Consider the following 19072-nt stretch of genomic DNA (forward strand, 5'->3'; position numbering starts at 1 on the left):
TATATGAAAAGTCAAATTTACTCTTTACAATTATTATTATGACTTAATGAATGAAAGAGTAGAGCTTTGTCTCCAGATGTACCTTTTCAATTCATCAAAATGAATAACATAAATATATTGATTTTGATAGCCATGCAAAAGTTATTTTTATGAGAATTCACATGTTGTAGACTTGTGTAAATAGAATGAAACAAAAGGAAATAGGTAGTCAAAATTTTTTCAAGCAATTATACAATGATGTTATCTTACAGATGCGTCAGATCACCTCGCCTGATCGATTGTCATTCTTTGGACTTATGGTGAAGCCTGTCCAACGCTTCCCTCAGTTCATTCTCTTTCTCCAGGTAAAATATCAGGAGGAAAATCTATCTTTTTTTTCTTTTCCAAAAAGATTTACAGGGGCTGGTTCAGTTCACTTTTGCCTAATAGAATGAAGGAAGGCTATTGATGTTCAGAAAAAAAATTAAAAGTAAGTTTAGGGATTATGATACTGTACATATAGGATGGAAATGGGAAATCAGTCAATTGTTGTTTGCAGGTAGCACAGCTTTACCAGATGATTCATAAAAAAAAATACTAATGTTTGTAAATGAGTTTGGAGGAGAATGTAACTCGGAAAATTTCAATAAAGAATTTGAAAGCAAGAAGAGTGAAAATAAGTAGAGATGGGAGACCTGGAAAATTTAATGTTTAGCTACTTTGATGTTAAAATGCAGGAATTGAAACATGATATTTAGGAATGGATGTATCAGCATATAAAATAATGAACATGTCATGAGGTAGGCAGGTCAAGACTTAAAAGCTTTTTGTACTGTACCATGTCAAGTGAACTGCATTTAGTGTAACATGTTTGCCCCATAGGCTCTTATGATATGCAGGTACTGTACAGTACTGTACCTGGCCAATTAAGACATGTTCCAGGCCAAAAATAATTTGACTATAAAACTTAATCACAATGAAGTTTTCAGTAATGAATATACTATACATATAATAAAATTAAGTCAGTAGTAACCCACACCAGAGCCGAGTGAAGGGCAACTTATTGAGGCCCGGTAGCGAAACTACCAAATAAAAACAAACACAGTAAGTTGGTCTACCAGGTTACAGGCTAGCTGCGGAGCCTCATGCTGTGTTTACACAGCTGAGAAGAACAGAACGTTGTGAATCTTTTAAAAACTCGTGTTTTTCCAAGCTCCAGGCTACTTAATAGTGAATAATGAACTACTTTATATGAATATGTTCTCTAATTTAACAATGACAGTACATTGTAACAAAACTACAGTATGTTTAGTGATTGAAAAACAGAAAATTTAAGGATAAATAATTTGTTGTTAAGGGTCTTTCATTCAAAGGAAAGTTTCTTATATTGTACACGGATAATATTTGCATCTCTCCACCACCATGCAATAGGTAGTGAACACCATTTTTATAATGATATTAATTGTTTGTTCTCATACACAACAAGTCAGGAAAATCTGAATTATCACTTTTAGTTAAAAAAAATAATCCATTCATTTTTAGATAATCACAATTATTTATTGAACCAAGTACAGTACAACTTTGGAGATTTTTAGACTCATTGGCAAAAAAAGTAGATTTTCTTGCCAGGAATTATAGCAGTACAAAAGTGAAATACAGTATGTTAGCTTTGGTGACTTGTTAGGGTAGGCAAACTAAAGTTCTTTGCAAAAATTTCATATATTTTAACACTAACTATGAAAGATTTGATCATGTAGAATTGGCTAGAATCTAAATTTTTATCAGTAAAATGTTCAGTAACTTTTGATTCTCACTTTCAGGACCTCCTGAAACATACTCCTCAGGGGCACCATGACCGGATGTCACTACAGCTTGCTCTCACTCAACTAGAATCATTGGCAGAGATGCTGAATGAGAGAAAACGTGAGGCAGAACAATATCAGGCTTTCCGTGACACCCTCAAGCATATTAATACTAAGTTTGCCTTGCGAGGAATACAAGAAGGTAGCCGCTATTTACTACGACAAGATGATGTTCTTCAGCTGGTGAGTTAAAATATATATGGAAATTCTTTCTATTCTCATGCATTACATGTCAAACATGACTTTTGATAACTTTTGTTTGTAACATTTTTTATCTAAATACTGGTACCAGCATGAAATTGTTAATGATGCAAATTATAAACGATATACCTATACAATACTGTACAGGCCTGTCAATTTCAAAGAACAAATTCTTTATTGATAAGAAATATCAGTACAGATTAATTGGCGTTGGAGTAAGCTTTTGAATACAGGAATATAAAGTTTTCTTAAACTAACATCAGGTAAATGTCTGAAATAGGTTTAGGTGTCTTTCTGCAGTGACTTCATGTTGGGTTATTAGGTAACATGTTGTTGGTTTTAAGTTTAACAAGGAACATAGGCGATTGTCACGGCCAATTTCAGTTGAGATACTTTCAAGTCCTAAATCAGTCAATAGCTCATAAAAATTATAGCCTTTAAGAGTACTGTACAGTGCTGTGGAGAGTAAAGTTTTTAAAATTCTTTTATACAAGAATATTTATTAGATACATATTTATTCGTAAGTATTTAACCTATTTTTTTTTTTTATTGAGCAGTGTTCTAGTCCCCCAGATAGTTTTTCAGACCTGTCTTCATGAAGATGTAGATAAATCTGGTAAAATGTTATGGTACTGTACGTTGAATTTAATGTCCATATGGGTAAAGTTAAAATGAGCTCATTGCTAGGTCTTGAGATTCTGTTGTTACAGATGAAGCCTCAGGGTAATTTATATGTTGGCTAAATATTTTATTTCTAACAGGAGTTCAACCAAAGTGGCCTGATTAGTAAGAGCAAAGGACGCAGGCTGTTCCTCACCAATGATCTGATCATCTGTGTGACAGTGGTGCCAAAGACAACTGATGATTACGGTCATCAGAATGAGCGACTCTCTCTCAAGTGGGCCTATCCTGTCACGGATGTTGAGGTAACACGACCAGACTTTAAAATCATATGGAAAATGTTTGCATCCAAAGCAAATCATATATCCTTCATTGGTATGTTTGATCTTTTTAATTATGTATATACAGTACAGTGCAGAGTACAATTTAGAAAACATTTTATTGTCTTTTGATAACTGTATAGTAATATAAGATGATTTGTGTTCTCACAATGCAGATAATTTTATGATAACTTTCAGATTCAAGACACAAGTTCTTCTCCAACTTTGAGTCGGTTATTGGCCTCGGGAGTCAACAAAACAGGGTCCATTAACTCAGCTCGTATCCCAGAGGAAACTATGGGTTCCAACGTAGACAACTTGTGCCAAGAGATGAATGATCTTATGCATGATTATGAAGTGGTGTCCCGAATCTCAACCCTTGTGTCATCACTCAGGGGGACTTATGATGTGAGTTTTCTGTTATTGCATACCTTTGTCTGTACCTAATTTGTAGTCTCTTAGTTCTGAGGAATACTGTAAAGCTCTACTACTTTCTTTGTACAGGGTCATTCCTCAGTTCAATTATTTTCTCTGTATGTCAAACATTTATGGGCTTTATGCCATTCACACTGGGGATGCAAATCCTTCTCCAAAGATTTCCATTGTTGTCCATATTCATACTTTAAATATAAACTAAATACAGTACTGTATAATATTAAATAAAAAACAATGGAATACTGTATTTTAACTTACTTTGAGGTGTGTATGTCGTATTCCCGGCAGCTTTGTTTACATGTCACACAGCTGATTGTAGAGGCAGTCGATGATGACATGCCATATTCTTTACAGAGTGCATTGGTTCTAATGCCTTCTTCATGTTTCATAATGATTTCTGCACTGTATATTATCAATATGTTAACTAAATTTCAGAATGACCAATAATTTTAATATAAAAAATGCAGAAATATTCAAGAGACCAACTTTCTTGATATTTACTCCACTGGAAACGAATGTAAACATAGAACCAATTACTGTATTGGCGGACTAGCCAATCAGCTGATGCGCACAACAAAACGTGTTTGTCGTAAGGATTTCTTTAATCGAACTGAAAATCCTTATGGGAGCTAATTCGTTAATCGAACTGTTCGTTAACCGAGGGACCACTGTATAGTATTTAGAAAAACAGTAATTTAGAAGCACAGAGTGGATTAATTTAATTTGTAGCAGGAAGAAATGTAGGGAAGATCTATTGTTGGCCTCTTGTGGGAGAAACTTTCCTCTCAATGTATGATTTTTTCCTGGGTCTCTTATCTATTAATATTACTGTACTCTAGTTTACAGGAAAAAAATTATTAGGAAAAGCAGTAAGTTATCAATAAAGCTGCATTAGAAAAAAAGTTAGAGCTTGTCTAAAATATATATAACTAAGATGAAATAAAAAAAATGCTCATGTATAATAAGAGAACATGGCTTTTTGTGAATTAGGGGAATGTCACAACAGTTAGAGTGAATCAATAACGGTGGATAGTGTGTGTGTGTGTCTGATGGATTGGTCATCCTGCAGCATAGTGGGAAAAGGTTTACAAGATTGAGAAGAAAATTAATGATGTAATAAGTAAAAATTTATTTGATCAGTTAAAACATATAGATACTGTACATAGGCCATACATGAATTATTTATGTCAGATATAATGACATAGCATACATTCTTTATAGTACATCTCACATTTTTTGTGGGATAGCTCTCAGGTAGCAAGCTTACATCTGGGGTTTTGAAAGAAATGAGTGACCAGCTGTAGTACTATCAGTGAAAATCATGGATGGAGAAGTTTTAGCATGAATAGTTCATTTGTATTATAGAAAAAGGAATGTAGTGCATTATATGAATTGATTAAAAAGGGATTAAACAATTTCAATATTTTTTATCAGGGTCTGACAGCAGAACACCTACAGCAAGTTTCAAACAACATCCAGAGAGCTTTACACATTCGAGATGAGCAGATGGCATGGGTAGATGCTTGCTGTTTGCAATTCACAGCTAAGAGCAAGGAAGGCCGAGAAAAGGAGACATTTACTTTCCAGACCAACAATCCTGTTATCAAGAAGGACTGGATTGTAGGTAAGTTCATACAATAAGTACCTGTATATATGCAGGTGAGAGCCTTGGATAAACTCTTTTTTTTATGCTCTTTTATTGGCCAGTAAGGTAGAAGTGAAAGTTATGAGAAGGCATCATACTTATTGGTTCAAGGTAACGACTGCCTTACCATACATTGTTAACCATAAAAAATTCTTTGGCACCCTAGGAATAATCTTATTAATGCCATTAATTGTTTGGATTATTTTCATGGCCTTCTTTAAAGCACTAACATTCACTCTACTTCAGTACACTGACATAGTGAATCATTGGCTTCAATACTCACAAGTATATTTTATTGATAGTTTCTGATGGAAATGTTATGCAATGAAGAATCTTGCAATGAAAATTGAGCTTGGCCTGTTCCTCTTTATTTCTTATTGTAATATTTTTGTTGTTGCAGCATTTGTCTCTGAATTTAAGAATAGGAGGATGATTGTACGGACAATTTTATTCCCTCACATCAGCTGAACAAGAGATATAGAGAAATCCAATTGTGATAATTATTTAGTGGTAATGATAAGTAGGAACCTAAAACCAAGTCAGCAATGTGTTTATGATCAAAACAAGGCGAACAAATTACTAGGGTTCATATCTAGGAGCATTAGAAACAGGACTAGCAAGGTTATCCTTAACCTACAGTACTGTATATCTCATGAGACTTCACTTGGATTATGCTGTTCACTTTAGGTCATAGTACTATGGATGGATATCACTTCCCAAGAAAGCATTCAGAGGGAGATGATAAAGCTAATCCCTGGCATTAAGAACCTTGAGTATGGTGGCAGACTTAAAAATCTAAATTTGTATTCTCTTGAGAGACGTAAAGTGAGGAACGATATTATCAAATTGTATAAATGGAAATTAGGGTTAAATAAAGGTGATATAACTAAGATACTTAAACTATCAAACGTGGAGCGAACGCATAGCTATGTTTTAAATTAGACAAATTTAGATTTAGGTGTGAAATAGGTAAACTTTGGTTTGGAAGTAGAGTTGTGGATGAGTGGAAGAAATTAACAAATACTTGTAAAATTAACTTAGAACATACTATGAAACTTCAGATATAAGTTAGACAGATACTGTATACAGATATTAGTGATAAGGGTTGGGTGTAAACAGGACTAATCAGTATGGGCCAATAGGTCCACTGCAGTTTCCATCATTCTTAATTTCTTGTAACAGAAAGGATCATGAATTGTTTCAACTTAAAATAAATATTTATACCTTTATTAATTTACAAAAGCATATTTCTCAGTATTGCTGTACAGTACAATATATGATTATTTGCAGTTGTAAGTTGATTTCAACCAATGTTGCCATGTTAATATTAATTCCAGCATTTGGGAAGGGTTTTTTTTTTGTTTATCTATATTGAAGGGATATTAATACTGTACAGTCTCGTTCAAGATTCTTCGAACATTGCTGGAGACAGCTGGCAACTCAAGGCTGTTTGTTTACTATAGTACATAGTAAAAATTATGATTGAATATAAAAGGTTATCGGTGATTTGTTACTTAATTCCCTGTTGCTTAATTATTGGTTGGGCTTTGTTGTTTTGTATTATATTATACTACGTTTTATAGTAAACAAACGGCCTTGAGTTGCCAGCTGTCTCCAGAAGTGCTCAAAGAATCTTTCACAAGACTGTACTTGCTGTGGTTTACCTGATGTTAGAAATACAGTGATTTATACATATTGGTTGAGTTTAAGGAATAAAGAAGTGGAGGGGCACACTAGATAATATTAAACATGTCCTTGACAAAATTAACACTGAAATAAAGTAACCTTTTATATACTGTATACATACAGTCTCTCCTAGACTTATGACATATTGGCTTGCGACAACCCGACATACGACAGCCATGGTCTTATAAAATATTTTTCACATTACGTATTTTCGAGTCCCGACATTTGGTCATAATGTGACACCGTACAATAGCTTGGGCTGGGCCGCCTCGTGGTGTACTGCATCCACCTCGTAGCCCGCTCAGTTGGTGTTTGGCCGTCGTTGTTGTTAGTGATCGCGCTGTGTACTGACAAAATTTTCGTTTGTAATTCCCTTTAAAATGGCTGGCAAGCGTAAAAGTGAGAGTTCTCGTGGTGCTGAGAAGAATAAAAGACAGTCAATTACTGTACTGTATTTCCTTTTAGAATTTCTATGTATTATTTTTGCATTTTCGACTTAAGACCTGGTCGTCGGGACGGAACCCCGTCGTAAGTCGAGGAGAGACTGTATTAGCTGGGGTACCTGACATTGTCAGGATCTGTTTTTTACACAATAAATTTAAACAGAATGAGTGTAGCCACATATTCTGTGTCTTTCCTTGGCCAAAATCAAATGCACGTGCAAAAAATAAAAATATCAATGCTAAATTTCTGCTTTCTGTGTTAAAAACTGTGATCGTACACAGGAGGACCCTCTTTTAGATAGGGGTCAACCTCCCATAGTTAGACATTCATGAGCATTCTTGAAGCTGTTCACATAAACATACTAAATATCTTAAGAATGGTGGCCATGCTCTCAATGTTTAAAACTGTAGCTATGCATAACAAATAACATCACTAACAAACAAACCTGACACTGTATATTTGATTTATACATTGGTTGCAGTAGGAAAAAGTTATTTTGAATGTGATCAAATAATGGTTAATTACTTTTGCCAACAGAACTTCGTTTAGCACAGCTGGCTCTTGACAGCTCTAATTCTCCTGCATGGGATGTACCAGAGCAAGAAAAGCGACCATCAACTAAAATGCCACTATTTGTCAAGTCTCTTCCAGTCTTTTCCTCTCCTCATGATACAGAGGTAAGTTCCTAAAATACTTCATGATTAAAAATTAGCCTTCCTTTATTGTGGATTATTTTAAATGTGTACAGGCATCCCCCGTTTAATGATGAGGTTGCGGAGAATTGGTTTTCTGGGAATTTTTACACTGGCAGGGGTGTTAAAGTAGAGGGATCCTGCAGGCCACACATCATCTCCCATGGTTATAAGTTATGATTTTGTACTTAACTCCAACTTTTTTAGTTGGATTTGGACTTGGGTTAATGAAAATGTTGATGGACTTGGTTCAGTTTTTTTTTTTTTTAAAGAGTTTCATTACTTAAATTAATGAACTGTACTTAATTAATTACTTATAGTGAATAGAAAAACCTTGGGTAGTACTGATGTTAAAGGAATTACCTCAATAGGAATTTTTGGAGAGGATACATAAAATATTACAATCAAATTTTCACACATCATCCCTGATCATCAACATGCACATCTTGAGTATTGGGAATCCAAAATGTTTGGTCATGGAGTTTCTGTATCAGGGCTTTGGAGAATGTACAGTACACTTTTTCTTTGATGCAAAGCTTTTATGTTTTGTACTACTGCACTCTGTACAGTACCATCACTTTGTTTTGAGACATTTAAGGACAGTAAACCCGGTCATTAGTGGACAATGTTCCCTTTACCAGATAATTACCAATAGAGTTCACTAATTATACTGGACAAAGAGATGTCCCTTATTGGGATTATCCCATATTGAGAGGGTTTACTGTATCCTATATAACCTGTCAACATATTTTTTCACTGTTTCAATATTATTTTATCCATTCTCACCATTATTTATACAGTACAGTACAGGAACATTTCTAGTGATAGTTGTAAATTGATGCTAAAACTTTTTCTCAGGTTAAATGTGGGTGCTGCTACACTGTGACAATGTCCCGGCCCAGCAGGTTGTCAGGAACAGGTCGGCATCACACATACCTATGGTTATGTTCCACAGATGGGGTCTCATCACACATCACCATTTACCTCATGCAACAGGTAAGGCAGTTTATATTTCACAGAGGTGGTTTTTATTTTTCCTTCAGATATTCCATTTTACAGAGGAAAACACCCATTACAGTATATACCAACCACTTGACAATTGAATCATGGTCCTTTAATGACCCAGCCTTGGTGTGTCATTTAATAAAATTATTGTGTTTTATCCCATTTATTTGTACATTTCTCTTTTTTTTCTTTCTTTCTTTTTTTAAATAACCCCTTGAATGACATCACTTACTCCTTTGATAGTTGTGTGAATACCCTAAACTTCCTAAAGCAACATTGCATAGTACAGTATACTGTATTGTTAAAATCATAACCAGTCACAAGTAACATCAACAGGTGAAAAAATTCAGTTTTGATTCTTGGTACTGTATAGATTCACTCCTTTATAACCTACTTGTAAAATTAAAACCATATTGATTTTACTATAGGTTGGCCTCAGAGAGGTTGTGCGTGTAGACATGGTTGAAGTGTGCGTGACATCGCTGCAACATGTCCCTGGCATCACAACTACAGATGAGCCATCACTGCGAGCTCACACTGTATGGATGGGCACACACTCACACAGGTACAGCACCTCTTGTTTATTATTGTAGAATTAATCAGTTATACTCAGAGCATGATTTTCTCTCTCTTCAATTATGGTGGCTGGAAGCAAGATCAAAGACAGATTCTTCATCATTCACTTGCAGTCCATTGTTCTTTCATACTATTGTACTGTACTACTGTGATAGATTCTCTCACAAGGCCCCCAGATATATCGACAATTTCATATTTTCCCCATATGTTTGCGGTACTTCCCACATAGCTCTTCTGTATCTTCTATCATATGCTTTTTCCAGATTCATAAATGGCAGATGCAGATCCTATGCCATCTCTGGAAACATTTTCCCTTGTGCTTTCTTAGGCAAACATTTGATCTACACCTCGTCATCCTTTTCTGAACCCACACCGCTTTTACTGTAATACAGTTCTTTTAATTCTCTAAATATTAACTGCCATACACTTTCCATTGTCTAGTTAATTCTTATTTTTCTTTAATTTTTTTGCATTCATTGATTTTAAGTTTCCCTCTATACAGCAGAACTGTACATGCTCTCTGTACTATTGGAAATAAAGTGTATAATGTGTTCAATATTTATGTATATACAGTAACAGTATAATAGATACTGTATATGATATAACAAGCAAGTCATTATCTTGTTTATATCTTTTATATTTACAATAGATACGGCAGTGTCTTATACATTCAGTCTTCATCTTTGAGTGACCTAAATGGTTGTTTTCTTGTGTTTGTCTGGCAGGTTAATGGTGTACAGCGGGCTGGACCCAGAACGCCAAACTGAACTTGGCTCAACAACTGTACCAGCTGCCATCACTACCATCAAGTACCACTGTGATCAGGTAGGTAATGGTGTAGAGTGGAGTGCTGCTTTCAGGAATTAAAAGGGTAATTTTTCACAGAGATGATTAGGAATTATAATTTATAAATGTGGGTTTGCTGTTTATGGTTAAAAGAGAGTTATTGTGGTAGGTAGATATGTGAGACTTCTATATGTAGACATTAAAGGTGTTTGTGGAGTTCTGTTATGTCTGTACACCAGACCCCAAGCTTTGGAGAAAAATGGTTAGGGTGGAAATAATTTGGGCAAGGGGCAATGTGCTCACTGTTGGTAAACATTGCGCGTGCCATAGGTACATGCATTTTCCTGCAATCTGAGGCATTGATTTCTTGTGTATGAGGTCCCCTCTGAGCTGAATAAAATGTTTCACGTTACTCAAATTAAAATTAAAGGTGGCCTCTCCATAGTAAAAGGTTTAGTGGAGATAGTCTACTAACCTATTGTGTACAGGGTCCCCTCTGAGTTGAATAAAATTGTTTGGTGTTAGCCAAATCAACTATTAAAAGTGTCGTCCCCATAGTGAAGGCGTTAACGAGATTAAATGTAACATTTTCCTCTTGATCTTTCTTAAAATAGATAAAACAAAAGTTTTCATTGCTAACAAATAGCCTTAGTGTGGTTATCAGCTGATTATCTGTTCTAAACAACACCGACAAACAGATGCATGTAGGCACCACTTGAGTGGTCCATGTGATGACACTAATTACTGTAGTACAGTCAAGGGGTGTCTTTTGACATTAAAAGAGTGTCAGTAATAATTGCAAAGTAGAGGTAAAGAGGATGTATAATTTTTAATTTGAGAAATGGCTCAAATGCTTAAAAATAATATGCTGTGTTTTTAATTTCAAAATGGTAATAATTTTTAAAGTGAAGTTTGCCATATATGAACACCTTGAAGGCAGCTTGGTGCATACATGTGTTATGTAATTAATCACATGTCTACTACGGTACTGTAATTCTTATGCAAAATTTTAGTTAAATGTTTAATTGTTCTCCACTTTATTAGTTAAAAAAAATTGTCTTCTCCATTCAAGATTAAAAAGTAGAATAATGGAAAGACGAGATACAGAATTATATTTTATTTGGTTCAAACGGTTGTTGTTTAACTATCAGCAAGGAGGTCATGAGTAGATGTAAGACTTAAGTGTTTAGGAAATAGGATAAAGATTCTAAAAAGGCTTTATTGTTATCATTGCCTTTACTGTAGTACTTGTTTTTTGTTTTATTGCATTTTTATATTATTTTTATAAGTTTTGTACTGTACCTCATGAGAACAAACCTCTGTGTTACAGGTATATGTAGGTCTTTGTAATGGGTGTGTCCAGGTGTACCGCCGTGGTGCTGATGGTGCCTGGCAACTACGTGAACCTCTCAACATAATCCTGGGCTCACAGGCCGTCTCAGCACTCCTCCCCATCAACACTCATGTCTATGCTGCTTGTGGGGACCATGTACATGTTATTGATTGCTTTACAGCAGAAGTTACTGTAAGTAAATACTGTACCAGTTTTTGTTTTGTTTTCCCCAGTCATGCAACACCCCTCTGGTAGCACTGCAGGGTGGTTGTGGCGCAAAGTATCACTCTCTTTGCTTGCTAAATTTTATCACTTACTGCTGCAGCATTCTCCAAAACCACTCATATTCATTCTCATAATCTGCTTCCTCCTAAATGTCCAACACTCACACTTTGTTGCATCCAGTATCCTATCCTTCCATATCCTTGGTTTGTCCCTCTTCCAACCATCCATCTCTGAATTATACACTCTAACAAACTTTTATACCTCTATCCCATTCTCTTAACATATACAGACCACCATAACAAACTCTAATCTGCTCTGTATCTTACACTCATTGCTACATCTCTTAATTTCTGTGTTTCTTATTCTCAATATACTATTCATCCAACATATTATTCTTTAGCTAATACTGGTAATTTGGTTCATCTTTAATGAATTCAGAAAGTGGATTCTTAGAGTAAAGGGGGAAAAGAAGGGAGACCAAGAGATTATAGGGAAGAGGTGAAATTAGCCATTTCTTTTACCTCAGCTCTTGCATCCCACAATTATTACTTACCGTATGTGCCTACAGTTACTCTGTAGTCACCAAGTCCTAACATGCCATACATTCATAAAAGAACAGACCTGTAAGGGAATATGATTAAGAAAATGTGGTGTATGCATTTGTGTAAGTGTTTCAGTAAAATGCAACAGTATCATTTGTAATACAGTACTTTATTTCAAGGCTTCTAGTAAAAATAGTAATTTTTTATGAAGATAGAACTACTCTTTATTAGAAAGGTTAACTAGAATTGCCAGGCTACTGTACAGTTCGGTGGTTCAGATATAGAAAAAAATATTTTGAAACATTATTATGGATATTTTTCTTGTTCAGTGTCATCTTAGAGAATGTATGTGTGTCAAGTTCCACTAGGAGTCATCAAATCTCCAACTATCCCAACCAAGTCAAATGCCACTACTGTACTTGTTACTGTCTTATATATGCACAAATAAACTGTAAACATTAAAGTTTTGGTTTACAATACTGTACTGTATATGATACTGTACCACAGAGACATGCTGGAATAGGTGTGACTGTGCATTCATTTATTTATGTCCATCCATCCATCTGTCAAAACTGGCATATTATGAACATGATAATTAAGAAAAACAGAATTGGATTTTCCTTGAACTTGGTACAATATGTGGAATAAAAGATACTGTAGCTATGAGATTATTTAAGGAATACGTATAAATTTTTCCTCTGTTCTGGAGAGTTGGGGACTATTTTGTCCTTATGGTAATCGGGGACCCTAGACATATGGTCACCTTGTTGCATTTAACATATTCATTGAGACTGAGCTGTGGCGGTATATAAAAATATGGAAGATATTACAATGTTTGGTTAATGTACATTTTACTGTAGATAATCTTAAAATTCATTTGGGTCATACGTACTTCACAAAACAAATTGATACTGTATATTTAAAGCTTTCCATATTAACTCAGACATTGAACACAGTGAAATTTTGGTCTCAAAACTTTTTATTAATACTATGCTGTATAGAGAAAGCTAACATGTGTAAGAGACCTCAATACAGTACGTACTGTACATGGTGACCCACATTGGATAAGTGGAGATTTAATTATTTCTTTAAAAGCTTTGCTTATCTTTTTTTTTTCATGGAAAAATATTGATATCCTGGATCAAGCTCAAGGGGTGCTTTGTATGTGCTGTGCTGGTATACATTCTTTCACATATACACCACTAACAAATATAAGAAGAAATTTTCATTATACGCCTGTTATATCACAAATACGCCATCCGTGGTTTTATACTGAGTCTGTATGTACCCAAATATTATGTATAAATAACTTTAAAATCTTCTAATATAATGTAGAAATAACCAGAATAAGTAATTTAGGTGACCTAAAAATACAATTTTTTTTTGCACTTTAGAATTCATCAGTCACCTCTGACACGACTGTGTGCCAGTGCCTTTGTTATATGTAAACTATAGAATTTGCAGAAAGGTAATTTCATTGTGCTAGTGTGCATTTTTTCTCAGCCCTTCTCAATTATAGCTGATTGGCGGTTTCAAACCTGTCCGATTTCGTCCTGAAGTAATGAGGTATTTCTAAATGAGTTTCTTCATAATCGTTGGGATGACCGTTTCTGACGAGAAAGATATTTAGCTAAATTATATAAAGATACAGGCATTCATTATTTCAAACATAAGTACGTAGGAAGTTTATCAGAAGTATTATACATGAATTAATTGTTAAACTCTGGTAGCAAATCACGCTTTCGGAGGTTGCATTTAATATACTGTACACCTGTTTTTACCAACAATAAGGCATACTAAGACAAATTACATATCAGTAGTACTACATTATACAAAATCTAACATTTTAAAAGATTTGAATCACACTGAAATATTTACAGGGCCGTCAGCAGAGGCGGGAAATGCGACTGTGAACAACTTCATATATACCGGGTACTTGAAATTACAAGTTGAAAAATAACATTAACACAGCTTGGCCTGGTAGGGGGAGAGCTATGGGGACAGTCTATCTTGGCAACATGCCAAGTCCACACACACATACACACCTATGCTCTTCATATTTCTTATCTTATAGCAACATATTTTTTTATATGTGGGTACACTCCATAAAATGCAATAAAATAACCCAATAACAAAAACAATACAAAAGAACACTTTGTGAATGAGTGTGTGTGCGTGCGTGCATGAGTGGCAGTATATTTGTGTGTACGATATTTTTAAGTGAGCCTAACCATTTATATTAACATTTGCCATTGCCATATGAAGAATTCTAGAATACTCAGTGTATTTTTCGATGCCACGGTTTGGGAGTACAGGTACAGGAGTGGGATGAATGTGTGAATGGTCCTATTGAACTTTATTAATGTCTAAGCTGTGAGGGTCAGTACATGCGAAAAAAAGACGCTCGTATGAAGCTGGCCTTACATCAGAAAATGAGAGCTGTGGCTAGCCCTCCCAGTTTGAAATATTACTGTAGGGTATCATAATTTTTATTTGCGAATAAGGGGGGTACGCCTTGCGATTAACGAATAAGGGTGTTAAAATATCAATTGCCAATAAGCAGGGTTGTGAATAGTGAGGTATTTCTGTACCCCTAATTACACTCATTCTCATGGGGAAAATTGTCTCCTCATAAAATGTTTCACTAAGTTGCTTTTCTCTATAACACATCCCCGATGTATAGTGAGGACCTCCTGTACCAGACATGGTAAATGGCTTCTTATATCTATAAATGTAAAAGTAAGAGGAGTTATGTAATGTGTGATGTACAGTACAGTACAGTATACTGTATTTTTTCTCTTTTTTTTTGAGAAGCCTAAAATAAGATTTATTTTGACTTTTGAAAGTGAAAGCATATTTCTGTGTTTTTTATTTATTTATTAATACAGTGGGGTATGCTATAACGAATCTAATTGGTTCTAAAACCTTGTTCGTTATAGCATTCGTTCGTTATAGGATTAATCCGTTCCAGGCCCCCAAATACAACCACTTAACACTGAAAAATATAATATTAAATTGTAAAAATTGTAAAAAAGTGCATAAATATGCATCTAAACCCTTGAAATAAAGAATATCATTAATACTTGTAATACAGAAACAATAAATTAGTAAAAAAAAAAAAAAAAAATTTATAATGTTCGTTGTAGGAGTTTCGTTCGTTATAGCATTATCAATTTTATAGGTAAAACCGTTCGTTATAGGATTATTCGTAGTAGGATCCGTTCGTTATAGCATACCCCACTGTAGATAGCTGCAATGCTTTAAGAAAATATATGCCCTGTATAATAATGTTGCTAAAATTCATTTTGTTTATTCGCAGAAGAAGTTCTCTGTTCATCATGACGGTGCTGGTGGAGTTCAACTAATGGCACACTCTGGCATTGGACTGTGGATTGCTCAGCAGAACACCTCAACAATCTGTCTTTATCACACCGAAACCTTCCGCCATTTACAAGATATTAATGTTGCTTCAAATGTTAATCGGGTGTTAGGTGAAAGAGGTATTGCTGCTTCCAGTGTTAATGTGACGGCACTGCTAGCCTCAAGAGGACTCTTGTGGGTGGGCACAAATGTAGGTGTTGCACTCACTATTCCATTGCCACGTCTGGAAGGTGTGCCAATAATCAGTGGACGTGCAAATATTAGCTATCATGCTCACAATGGACCGATAACCTTCCTTCTAACACTACAGCCGCATTCAAGACCTCAGGCCTCTCTTCCTGAGTTAAGACCTGGTTCTCGCCCTTCCTTACAAGATAACCATAGTCACTCACAGCAGCAAGAGAGTTCTCGAACTCATGGTTCAGATGACATCCGCAGTCTCATAGTCACACCAACTCCTATATCACGACTGGAAAAGCAGCAGAGTGATGGCAGTCTTGTACCACCAAAACGTGTACCTCCACGTTTGCGGCAGCAGTTGAGTTCACCTGTAATATTGCGGCGTAAACCAAGAGATACTCAGCAGCATATGCGACGCTTGTCTAAGACTTTGCCACGTGGTTTGGGTCTTGGAACTTTAGCAGGTAGTCAGGAATGTGATGTATATGGCCTCTATGGAGATCTGTTAAATGTTCATGAGTATGAAGATGAGCCTATGGTAATTGGTGAGGGCTTTTTATTGTCCCGTTATGATTCTATGCGCCGCAGTGACCCAGAACTGGCAGTTCCAGCTCAACTTAGCACTTTGGATCGTCGAGTGCGACTCAAAGCCTCACGCCCACGTTCCTTAGATCTTTCAACATGGTCCATGGACTCGAGAGCCTCCTCAGCCTGCACCACATCCTCAGGGTCTGAAGATGGCAGTGGTGGCATGAATAGTGTTATTACATCAAGTAATGCTTCCACAGGCCAACATGACTCTGTGCCTCTGATATCATCAACAAGTGGCGGCACCACAAGCCGATCAACTGTGTCTGGACGTCGCAAAGAAAATGACCAATCACGCACTCTGATGACACTGATGGGTGGACGTGGCTATGTCAACCTGAGGCAATTACAAGATGGCCAGCCTCCTCACACCAATGACAAAGATGCACACATTGTTGTGTGGGAGATGAAGCTTTAACCAATCTTCTGTAGACCTTTACTTCCTGTAACTTATTTATCTGACTCATTTTCCAATACTTTTTACAAACCCTGTGCAATTGTGATATGTCTAAGTTTTGTGCCCATACTTAGAATGAACCCTATATGTTACATATTTAGAAAAGTGAATATGTCTTGTTTGACTTATAAATGGTTTATGTCAAGCTTCCAGCACAACAAATTTGATGTCTGTGTATTATATAAACGCTTATGTCAAGGCTGCTTTATGAGAAGAAAATATCTATTTACAGTAACATTATATTACAGGATGTTCAAGTGTAAATATCAGATGACCTGCTATTTTAAATACATTATTTTGGTCAATACTGCAGACCTTGTTAACCTGCTATGAAAATATTGTATAAGTGTATGTAATAAAAGAATATTATTTTAACAGTGTTTTATTAAAGAATTTCAACACCAAGGTACTGTTCAGGACATTTCCATGTACTACAGTCACCTGCTGTCCTTGAACTGTAAATCCAAACAATTGAATTTTATAGATAGAAGGTAATAGGCAGCTATCAAACAGGGAGGTACTACCGCCTGGGAAGATATTGGAAGCATAATGGTAGACCCTGCTGCTATATGGCATCACGAAAATTGTGACCAAGTCCCAGGTTGCTGATCTGCCTTTCTGCCTTATTTACACACAATTGCAGGGTCTCAATTGTTTCTCTTACTTTGATAACACAACATACAATATATTGTTTCTCTTGATTTGTTTAATATTTTTCCATTTCTGTTTTTATTTTTGGTTCAATTACCCGGTAATTTTTTTACCATGATGTGGATCGGTGACCTGTGGGCTAATCCCCATAAAAAAAGTAGGTTAGATACTTATTTCTAGGAACAGTGTGTATGGGATGATGGGGTCCGGAGGGTTAGAGGTTGGGGGTGGTGGCGTGTAAGGCAGTAAGTTGTGTGCTACAGCTGTCATGGATTGCTGATGGAAGCGGTGATTATGATTTAGGAATATGGATTGACACTTGTAGTGAATCATAAAATTAGCACCATAAATTTAAGTCTTTATAGTAAGTCTAAACAACTAAGATAGTAGTGAAATTTAACCCTGCCCCCTCTCCCCCACCACACTCCTTCACTCCTTGACAATACGTGCACTGTACTAACCTATTGTCACTGCCATCAAACAACTTTGTGGATTAATATTAACGTTCCCATATGAATGTGTAATGTCAAACATTTGACATGTGCAGAAAGATATGCAGGTACGGTAATTAGAAACTAAATTTGGTACATATTCATTATAAGCATAGTGCTAGATATATTTAAACCATGTGAAATATTTTATTCTGAGGATTATGCTTGTGATATGTTTGTGCAGATATGTGGTGATTTCTCTGATTGATTATAATCCAATGGTGTACTGGATTTCATTATATTCATGAGATAATCTGAGGTGAATAAAAAGTAATTTATCTCTTACAACACATTTTATTAACTTTGATGGCATCGTGATTGGTTGAACTTTATGTTATGTCACTAAAAGCTTTCCTTTTCTCCCTTCAGAAAATTAATTTTTTATAAATGACATGTTTGATTTGGCACATTCTTATGGGAATATTGGATCCACAATGTTGTATGGTGGTGGTGATACTGGCTGTGTGAGTGGAGGGGAGGGGGCATGTTTACATCTCACAAGTGTCTTGCCCATTTAGATTTAATAAACAAACTTAAATTATTGGCACTGATTTTATAGAATGAAGACAAGTAACCCATATTCCTATATCATAATCATAGTAGGCAGTTATCAAACAGGTAGGTACTACCACCTGGGGAGATATTGGTAGCATAATGTGTTGTTTAATGGTAGACCCTGCTGCCCCATGGCATCACAAAAATTTTGACCAAGTCCCAGGTTGCTCATCTGACTAACTTTCTGCCTCATTTACACACAATTTCAGGGTTTCAATTGTTTCTTTTACAGTACTACTTTAACAATACAACATATACTGTGATGTGTTTTATTTTTCCATTTTGAATCCCCCCCCCCAGGTCCTGCTGTGGGTCGAGGACCTGTGCTTGGGTGGCTAATACCCAGAGTTTTAATCACCCTCTTCTGTTGCTGGAGATCATCATGTTTACAATCAGAGTTTTAAAAAAATTGAGAGA

At 35.6% G+C, this 19072-nt stretch overlaps 1 protein-coding gene across 6 annotated transcripts in view; it reads left to right on the forward strand.

Annotated features, from left to right (window-relative positions):
* LOC121854548 (rho guanine nucleotide exchange factor 10-like) overlaps positions 1–17333 on the forward strand; it is a 64321-nt gene extending 46988 nt beyond the window's left edge. For 5 of the 6 annotated variants that reach the window (XM_042349229.1, XM_042349230.1, XM_042349226.1 and 2 more), the window contains 11 exons: positions 252–344; positions 1800–2024; positions 2804–2968; positions 3182–3391; positions 4853–5042; positions 7731–7870; positions 8744–8881; positions 9319–9455; positions 10192–10291; positions 11583–11777; positions 15672–17333. In XM_042349229.1, the coding sequence (XP_042205163.1) occupies positions 252–344; positions 1800–2024; positions 2804–2968; positions 3182–3391; positions 4853–5042; positions 7731–7870; positions 8744–8881; positions 9319–9455; positions 10192–10291; positions 11583–11777; positions 15672–16919 (2841 nt within the window). In that variant the 3' untranslated portion in view covers positions 16920–17333. The remainder of the gene's footprint in view (positions 1–251; positions 345–1799; positions 2025–2803; positions 2969–3181; positions 3392–4852; positions 5043–7730; positions 7871–8743; positions 8882–9318; positions 9456–10191; positions 10292–11582; positions 11778–15671) is intronic. The other variant, XM_042349227.1, reaches the window with a different exon arrangement.
* Positions 17334–19072: the final 1739 nt, after the last annotated feature.

This window comes from Homarus americanus, unplaced genomic scaffold (genome assembly GCF_018991925.1).
Source record: "Homarus americanus isolate GMGI-L3 unplaced genomic scaffold, GMGI_Hamer_2.0 scaffold49658, whole genome shotgun sequence".
In the NCBI taxonomy this organism is placed as follows: Eukaryota; Metazoa; Arthropoda; class Malacostraca; order Decapoda; family Nephropidae; genus Homarus; species Homarus americanus.